Here is a 10,000-nt window from a genome sequence, read left to right as displayed (position 1 = left end):
ATCTGTGTAATGCTTTAGATTTATTTGGCTATTGAAAAATAGCAGATCTACAAGCTCATAGCGTGGCACCGAGTGCCACGCTATGAGCTTGTAGATCTGCTATTTTTGAAAAATCGAGAAATTTTGCAAATCTTTTGATATATATATATATTTTAAAGCGAACATTTGTAACTCAAATCTTTGCTTCTAAGGGGTCCCTGGAACAAAATATTTTACACATGTTCGCTTTAAAAAGTATATATTCAAATATTTGCCACCCAAAAAAAAAAAATCACAATTTTTCTAAAAATAGCAGATCGACAAGCTCATAGCGCGGCACTTGGTGCCGCGCTATGGACTTGTAGATCTGCTATTTTTGAATAGCCAAATAAATCTAAAATGACACAGGTGCGTTCCCGGTCTTAATGGGTTAAGTAAATGAACCCTGGGCTAGCTGTCACTATTAAAATGCTCCCAACAAACAGGCCTCTTCATCCGTGTTGTTGGTTCAATAGACGGTTTCATCCTATAAGAACAATCACACCACTGTCCTGACTCTTCAAACCTCTCTGTAAACGGCCTGTCTGGAACCACTGGCAGCTGCTGGCTATAACTAGCTTGACTATAAACATGTCAATATAAATAAGATTCCATAAGTGTTTCAAATTAGCTAGCAGTCTAAACAGCTGCCAGGGTGTTTAGAAAAGATGTTATGTTCACACATCTCCTCCTAGCAACAATAGAATGCCGCGGTGGACATCATGTAAGTACATGTATCGATTACTGTAAGTACTTTTTTTGTTTTTATATCTTTACTTGAGTATTTGTTTTTTGGGGCGGTGTAACCGCCCCCCCCTATAAGTGAGTTTTGGACACTGACCAATCCTGCACCGTGATTGGCCAATAGTCTACAACGCAGTCTACAACCCTAACCCTTCCACAGTCAATGCAAATCTATACTTTTGCAAAGTCAGCCAATCACATTACAGCTAGTGTCATCACCACTAGCAGTAATGTGATTGGCTGACTTTGCAAATTCAGGACTGTGATTGGCTAGCGAAACACATGACACATGTGCAGCCCTATGAATAGCAGTATGGACTTAAAAAAGTAATTCATACTTTTTTTTAAGTGAGTCATGTTGTGATGACCAGACACCGCCCACTTCACACAGGGTGTGATTTTTTTTTCAACTCATGGCTTTCACTCTCTTCACTCACACACTTAAGCTCAATTTCAAAAACAGTGAAAATATCTCAATATCAATACAGCAATGCAAATGTACTCTGTAAATTGCACATTCAAATACTTAAGTATTATTTTTAAAGCATGCAACTTTTCAACTCAAGTACAGAGGTTGAGCATTTTGTCCACCACTGACAGAATGCTTAACACATTGCCTGCCAGAGTTTTTTCAGATTTTTAGCTGTTGCCTGCCAGGGTTTTGCCATGTTTTTGGTACCTGTTCGCGTAGCCACAGATTTTTTTCCTCCAGTATGATTGATCCCCAGATGGTTTCTAATCACAGATGAGATTCAGGTGTGGTTTCACAAATGTCAACGAGGTCATTTTGACCTCGTTGACATGTTTGGTTGATGTTTCAATATAGCTCAAAAGCAGTAGTTTTAAACCAAAAAACAAAGTGAATTGTTTGTCCGTTTGAATTTTAACATTGAAGTGAATGGAGCAGCAAATCTTCGAACATTTTTAGCTCCTAATCTGTTCATAATTCGACAAGGGTTGAAATTATAAAAAAATGCAAAAACAAAAAAAAAAAATTTTTTTTGAAAACAATTTTTTTTTTTTTCCTTTTTTCCAAAGACGTATATATACGTCATTGGCAGGCAACAGCTGATTTCTAAATGACGTATATATACGTCTTAGGCAGGCAATGTGTTAAAGGGATACTGTCTGTAGTTCACCCCAAAAAATACTTTCCTTCTATGGATTAGTCACCCCATGGAGACTTGAATTCATGGATATTGTTTTAGTTTTTTGTCTCATTCCTAAGACAATAATTTGATGACCAGTGGACCGGTAGGCAGCGGTTCCGGTAGGAGACACAAAGGAGACTCTTTGTGTCTCCTACCGGAACCGCTGCCGGTCATCATATCATTGTCTTAGCTGCCTAACCAAAAAATGTCCATGAATTCAAGTCTACATGGGGTGAGTTATCGTCGTGAAGAAAAGTAATTTTAGGGGTGAACTATCCCTTTAAAAAGGGCAAGAACACTTTGGTAGAGGTTTATTGGGTTGTGTAGTCACCTTACCATGATGTAACTCCAAAGGTGGCCGAGAAATCTAAAATAATTTCTCCATTGATTAGAAATCGGTCATTGAAAATATGCTCCTCATTGACTTACATTGTACGGTAGAGAGGCATAGGAGCTCTTTAAGCACGTAAACTAACGCAAACAAAGCTGATTCTGACACTATAGAGCAGTGGTTTTCAACCTTTTTCATGCCAAGAAGCAAAGATATCAGTTAATTTTCGCTTTAAAAAATATAAATATTCAAAGATTATGAACACTTTTTCAAGGTTTTTCAAAAATAGCAGATCTACAAGCTCATAGCGCGGCACTCGGTGCCGCGCTATGAGCTTGTATATCTGCTATTTTTGAATAGCCAAAGCTAAGTGGTTAAAATGATTGTGAAGCTATGTTAACGCATTTCGCTGGGGACCCCCTGGTACTCCCTCAAGGACCACTGGTGGTCCCCGGACCACTGGTTGAAAACCACTGAATAGAGCATTGGTTGGGGGGCAAAATTGTTAGTTAATTAGAATATCCGTCAGAATCGGCCACAGACGGGATTAAAACACTTCTTTATTGAAAACTATGGATTTTCTCGTAGGTTGAAAATCGATAAAATACATCTACGAGAGTCTTAACTCATTCTCTGCCAAGAACGTAAAAAACGTAAAACGTTTTTTTTTTTTTTATTTGACCCGCAGACCCAGGAGATATCATTTTTCGAAGATCTAGACTCCTATCCACTTCCTGGTTAACTTATTACTTAAGAATTCTGTATCTCGGCTCCTGTGTACTTTTATTTTTACTATGAAAAATCTCTGGCAGTGAGCAAACGCAGCCAGAAATAAGTCTAGCAGTGAATGAGTTCATCTACGGATAGTAACGAGGAGCATATTGTCAATGACCGATTTCTAATCGATAGAGCAGTTATGTTTCTCGCCCACCTCTGGCGTACTTTGCCATCATCATGACGGCAAGGTAACCACACACAACCCTTAACCCTCTACCACAGAGTCCTACACCTTTAGAGAGTAGTCTCTACAACACAGGAGCAACAACGTGCTGCCCAAACATCATCAGCAGCCTGATAGGATGTGGCCAGCCTCCTTCTACCACTTAAAACCAAACCAGTCTGTCAATCCCAGCCGCTGGGTGTGTGTGTGTGTGTGTGTGTGTGTGTGTGTGTGTGTGTGTGTGTGTGTGTGTGTGTGTGTGTGTGTGTGTGTGTGTGTGTGTGTGTGTGTGTGTGTGTGTGTGATCATGCGAGGTGCTCACAGTACAACAACCCTGTGTTATACGCTCAATGAAGCAGTGTGTCCAATGATGAAGTCAACTTAACTTTAACCCATTAAGACCGGGAACGCATCTGTGTGTCATTTTCTGCTATTTTCGAAAAATCTTGAACATTTGTGCAAATCTTTGAATATATATATTTTTTAAAGCGAACATTTGTAACTAAAATCTTTGCTTCTGGGGGATTCTACAAATGTCTTCTAAATCCTAACAGTTTTTTTGAAAAAACTTATGTTGCTATAACCCATAGATATTCAACGTGCGGCCCGCGAGGAGCTTCCTTGTGGCCCCTGGCCATATTCCAAAAAAAAAAATATCATAATTATTATTTATGTAAAATTTTACAGTTGTGGCCTAATCTAGTTGAATACCCCTGCTATAACCAGTGGTTCTCAAACCTTTTTCATGTCAAGGACCCCCAAAATTATATGTATTTGGCCGTGGACCCCCCATCTAAAAATATTTAGTTCCTGAGACCCCCCAGAGGCAAAGATTTGAGTTACAAATGTTCGCTTTAAAAATATATATATTCAATGATTTACACATATTTTCACGATTTTTCAAAAATAGCAGATCTACAAGCTCATAGTGCAGAACTCGGTGCCGCGCTATGAGCGTGTAGATTATTTTTGAATAACCTAATAAATCTTAAAATGACACAGATGCGTTCCCGGTCTCAATGGGTTAAGAGTTAAAGCAATAAGACGCGAGTGAGTTGTGCAAACAGGCAACATCCCCATGATGGTATGATATGATACGATGAGCCAAATACCAGCAAAACATCCACGTGCATCAAACCTTCTGATGTGGTTATTAGAATGAGTGCGGTGTCATTTATTTCAACACTACATGCATCTGTTTTCAACGTTAACCCATTGAGACCTGAAGCCGATTCTACACGTCTCCTAAATCTCAACAGTTTTCTGAAAAACTTATGTTTCTATATCAGTGGTGCTCAATCTTTTTCATGTCAAGGACCCCCAAAATGATATGTATTTGGCCGCGGACCCCCATCAAAATATTTTTTTCCAGGGACCCCCCCAGAAGCAACGATTTGAGTTAAAAATGTTAGCTTTAAAAATATATATATTCATGTTCGCTTTAAAAATATATATATTCAGAGGATTTGCGCACATTTTCACAATTTTTCAAAAATAGCAGATCTACAAGCTCGTAGCGCGGCACTCGGTGCCGCGCTACGAGCTTGTAGATCTGCTATTTTTGAATAGCCTAAAGTGTAAAATAATGCTTTTTAGCTCAAATCTAAAAATGACACAGTTCCAGGTCTTAATGGGTTAAATTAATATTTTTACTTGCATTTACTGTTCTTTGGCCCGCGTGAGTGATCAGACGCAATCTTAATATCGGCTTAATACTGATAAAGTGCAAAGCGTCAGCTTTCCTGGGTCTCTATGCGTTACAAATACTTGTTAATAGATTTGTGATTTCCCAGATTATAAGGAACATACCGATGTTCGCTTTTTAACCCTTTTAACGCTGCAGTCAGACCTTGTTAAACACCGTGAGACATTAGTAGATTCACGTCAAATTTACAGCAAATACAATGAATCAATTAATCAATCAACAGCATAATACAAAAACATATCTGAAAGGTTCTCTAGATATCACTCTGTTATCGTACAGGTTAGACTATGTTACATTAGCGTTAGTCATGTTAGTTTAGCACAGGGACGATAGCATTACTAGCGTTACACGTTGTGACTCAAGATCACAGATTAGCCAAGACTGTTCTTAGTCTTTAGAACAGTCTCATTGACAACCAGGGACGTGCACAGATACTCTAGGTGCGCTAGAGCACCTGCCCTTTGCCCTCTTGACCAGAAGTGCCCTTTTGAAAAAAAAAAGTTGTTTTTCCCAGTTTACAGCAGGGGTCTTCAACAGGGGGTCCGGGACCCCTAGGGGGTCCTCAGAGTTACTACAGGGGGTCTGCCAAATCTTTATGTGATATGATTTTCTTTTTTACCATAACCACTCGAAACCTAGCATCCCTTTTCTGAGGAGAACTTTAGCCAAAAATAGCAGATCTACAAGCCCTTGTGGGCTTGTAGATCGGCTATTTTTGGCGAAGAGGTATAGGTGTAGAGGGAAAAAAGAGCAGACCAAGTAAACAAAAAAAAGTATAATTTACTTGAGCACCTGCCCCTCAAAATGTCTGTGCACGCCACTGACAATGTTACATTAGAGTTAGTCATGTTAGTTTAGCACAGGGACGATAGCATTACTAGCATTACACGTTGTGACTCAAGATCACAGATTAGCCACTGTCTTTAGAACGGTCTCATTGACAACAGTCAGTTCACACCAAGCGTTAACGAAGCAGAGAAAGCGATAAAAGCGACAAATCGCCCGGCAGTTAGTCACTTACAATGCATATCATGAATGACGCCACCAGTGTTGATTTTGACAGCAGATTTAGATTTTGTCATATTTTAGTCATCTGAAATGTTTTAGTTTTTGTCTACTTTTAGTCGACTAAATATCATAAGATTATAGTCGACTAAATCTACTACAGTTGATTTAGTCGACTAAAACGTATGTTGGCGGTGCCTTGATGGCGTCGTTATGGCGGATTTTACACTTGGTTGCATGCTGAAAATAGCAGATCTACAAGCTCACAACGCGTCGCAGCGCGACACGTTGTGAGCTTGTAGATCTGCTATTTTCAGAGTGCAACACCCGAGCGCAACCAAACATGAATCGACTTGTCTTTTAGTTCTACTGGATCTCTTCTCCACTAGATCCCTCACTGACATCTAGTTTTTATTTGTTGACAAAATTGTCAATATATTTAGTTAGTTTTAGTCATCATAGCTTAGTTTTTATTTAGTTTTCCCCAGTGTAAAAAAGGTATGGTCGACAGACATTTTTCGTCATAGTTTTAGTCGATGAAATCAACACTGGATAGCTCACACAGTGTGAATTAGATGTCTTCATGCAAAGGAAGAAACACAGACAGAAAGCAGAAATCACGTGCGAGAAGCGTTACAGTGGTAGTAGAGTTGGTTACAGTAGTGGTAGCGAAGTGACGGGCGGCTGAAGGCAAAGCGAAAACGTTGGCGGTGCGGCTGAGGCTGAGGCGATGTGATTGACTGACTGATGATGGCTAAAGGAACTGGTTCTCAACATAAGGTCCGGGGGGACCACCAGGGGGGGGTCCAAATGGAACCCTTAAACGTGTCTGTAACTTTATTTTTTTGGTTAAAACAAAAAGTGTTTTTGTTAAAAGGTTAACGCACTATATTGTGACAGTAATCATTGCTATAGAGTGTTTGTTCAGTAACAGGAGTCTCTCCATGTCTCTCCAGCTCTTTAATAAACAGAAAATACATTTTCAGGTAGGTGACAACATTTCAGCCAATCGGGAGAGAGTACCAGTACCCATTTATCAGCTTAATTCTTATAGTGTTACATTTCCAATTGTGTGTCTGCTCATTTCTTTGTGTCATCACTTCTAATTGCATTTGTTTAATCTGTATCCTGACTGATTACTCTATCCTGATTGGATGAAATTTGGTATCCTGACCTGGAAATGCATTTTCTGTTTATTTAAAGAGCCGGAGAGAGACATGCAGACTCCTGTTACTGAACAGACACTCTATAGCAATGAGTACTATCACAATATAGAGCTATTTAACACTTATTTTAACCACAGAAAACCTTTAACCTATTAAGACCTGGAACGCATCTGTGTCACTTTCAATGTATTTGGCCATTCAAAAACAGCAGATCTACAAGCTCATAGCGCGGCACCGAGTGCCGCGCTATGAGCTTGTAGATCTGCTATTTTTGAAAAATCTTGAAACCTTTTTTTTAAGATTTTTTTTCAAAAAACGGATTTAAGAAAAAAAACGTTTTCTAAATCCTAACAGTTTTTTGAAAAAAAGATTTACATTTTTTTTTTCCTCAAAAATAGCAGATCTACAAGCTCATAGCGTGCTTGTATGAGCTTGTAGATCTGCTATATTTGAATAGCCAAAGAAATCTAAAGTGACACAGATGCGTTCCAGGTCTTAATGGGTTAAATGAACATGAGACCTTAATATTACAGATTATGTTGTCACAGACCCCTAAAAGGTCCATCGTGCGGACCCCCTCCCTGCATGGTGGAACAAACAAACCCCCCTCCCAGACATAGAGGGACACCAGAGGGCGCTGCAGGCAGCATGATGTGTTACACATGGGGGAGGCCGGCCACACCAACCTGCACCATGCTGCTGATGACCATGGGCAGCATGTTGAGGGGGAAGCGCAGGATGTTGAACAGAGCCAGAGACACGAAGGCCTTCTGGGCGTCCAGGATGTTGTTCTCGTCGCTCAGGACGTACACGGCGAACGTGGACAGCGCCACCTGCAGGATGGCCAAAGCACGGGGCCGGGTCACAAGAAAGAAAGAAAGAAAGAAGGGGGGAGAGAGGTTGTGTGTTAACCCATTGAGACCTGAAGCCGATTCTACATGTCTCCTAAATCTCAACAGTATTCTGAAAAACGTATGTTTCTATATCAGTGGTGCTCAATCTTTTTCATGTCAAGGACCCCCAAAATGATATGTATTTGGCCGCGGACCCCCATCAAAATATTTTGTTCCAGGGACCCCCCAGAAGCAAAGATTTGAGTTAAAAATGTTCACTTTAAAAATATATATATTCAGAAGATTTGCACACATTTTCACGATTTTTCAAAAATAGCAGATCTACAAGCTCATTTTGAATAGCCCAAAGTGTAAAATAATGCTATTTTACACTTTGGGTGTGTTAACCCATTAAGACACAGTTCCAGGTCTTAATGGGTTAATCATAGTAGAACTGGTGGTTTCTCAAACCTTTTCATATGAAGGACCGCCCAAATGATGGATTTTTTTTGGCTGCCTCAAAAAATATTTTTGTGCCAGGAAATAACTAAATGTTCTAGTTTAGTCTAGTTTTTAAATTTCTCGATATATTTAGTCATATTTTGTGTCATCGTATAGAGCAGGGATGGGCAGCATTTTCTGACTTTGATAAAGTGAGTGAAGGGCCACAAGTTGGACTATTATTGAAACACATGAATTATGTTAAAACTACATGAATTTGATAGACACAACACTTTACAATAGGATCAAATATGTTTTTGTTTTTTTACAGCTGTACTGTATCACTCACATTATCAAACACATTATGTTATAATTATGGATCCATGGCAGACTGTTTACATTAAAAACATTTAATATTTGAGTACATACGGATGGAATATGGACTGCAGGTATGTATGTACTCAAATGGTACATTAAATGGAGTAGTTCAATTAATTTCCCTCAAAACCATTAAGATATATTAATGGTTTTGAGCCCATGTGTGATATAGAGCCTAGTTTTTATTTCACTTTTGTTTAGTTTTCATCACTGAAGAAAACAGTAAATGAACACTGGTTTGTAGATCAACATCAGTGGTATTATATTATCCATGTTCCTCACCAGGAAGGGGGCACAGACCCAGGTGAAGGTGGAGATGGCGCCCAGGTAGGCGGCCTTCTTGAGGACGCGCAGCTCGCTCTCCCGGATGGCGGACAGCTTGTCGTTGAAGGCCAGCTCCCAGGCGTACAGCTTCAACACCTTGATGCCGTTCAGGACCTCGTTCATCAGCTTGATGCGGCTGTCCTTGCTCTTCATCTGAGCTACCTATAGTCTCACACACACACACGCGCACGCGCACACACACGCACACGCGCACGCACGCACGCACGCACGCACGCACGCACCTCACACGAGCACGCACGCACACACACACAATGTTCGAAGAGATTTTATTCATTAAAGGAATACTTCACTGACCAATTTGTGACGTTAGGTTGTGAATTAGGTTGTCACTGAGCAGGACACTGTGAGGACACTGTAACCTGGTGTTGTTGTTTTTCTGCATAGTGCAGAATACTGTAGTGTGTCTGCATAGTGCAGAATACTGTAGTTTGTCTGCATAGTGCAGAATACTGTAGTTTGTCTGCATAGTGCAGAATACTGTAGTTTTTCTGCATAGTGCAGAATACTGTAGTTTGTCTGCATAGTGCAGAATACTGTAGTTTGTCTGCATAGAGCAGAATACTGTAGTTTTTCTGCATAGTGCAGAATACTGTAGTTTTTCTGCATAGAGCAGAATACTGTAGTTTTTCTGCATAGTGCAGAATACTGTAGTTTTTCTGCATAGAGCAGAATACTGTAGTTTTTCTGCATAGTGCAGAATACTGTAGTTTTTCTGCATAGAGCAGAATACTGTAGTTTTTCTGCATAGAGCAGAATACTGTAGTTTTTCTGCATAGTGCAGAATACTGTAGTTTTTCTGCATAGTGCAGAATACTGTAGTTTTTCTGCATAGTGCAGAATACTGTAGTTTTTCTGCATAGTGCAGAATACTGTAGTTTTTCTGCATAGTGCAGAATACTGTAGTTTTTCTGCATAGTGCAGAATACTGTAGTTGTTCTGCATA

At 39.8% G+C, this 10,000-nt stretch overlaps 1 protein-coding gene across 2 annotated transcripts in view; it reads right to left on the bottom strand.

Moving 5' to 3' along the window:
* Positions 1-10,000, bottom strand: part of LOC311056089 (multidrug resistance-associated protein 1-like) — a 100,769-nt gene that overhangs the window by 43,086 nt on the left and 47,683 nt on the right. For both annotated transcript variants that reach the window (XM_084072466.1, XM_084072467.1), the window contains 2 exons: positions 8,995-9,198; positions 7,747-7,893 (listed from right to left, as the gene is read on the bottom strand). In XM_084072466.1, coding sequence (XP_083928592.1) covers positions 7,747-7,893; positions 8,995-9,198 — 351 coding nt within the window. The remainder of the gene's footprint in view (positions 1-7,746; positions 7,894-8,994; positions 9,199-10,000) is intronic.

The sequence above is a fragment of the Gymnoscopelus microlampas genome (assembly GCF_963454915.1).
Source record: "Gymnoscopelus microlampas genome assembly, chromosome: 11".
Taxonomy (NCBI): domain Eukaryota; kingdom Metazoa; phylum Chordata; class Actinopteri; order Myctophiformes; family Myctophidae; genus Gymnoscopelus; species Gymnoscopelus microlampas.
This window is presented reverse-complemented; position numbering and strand designations above follow the sequence as displayed.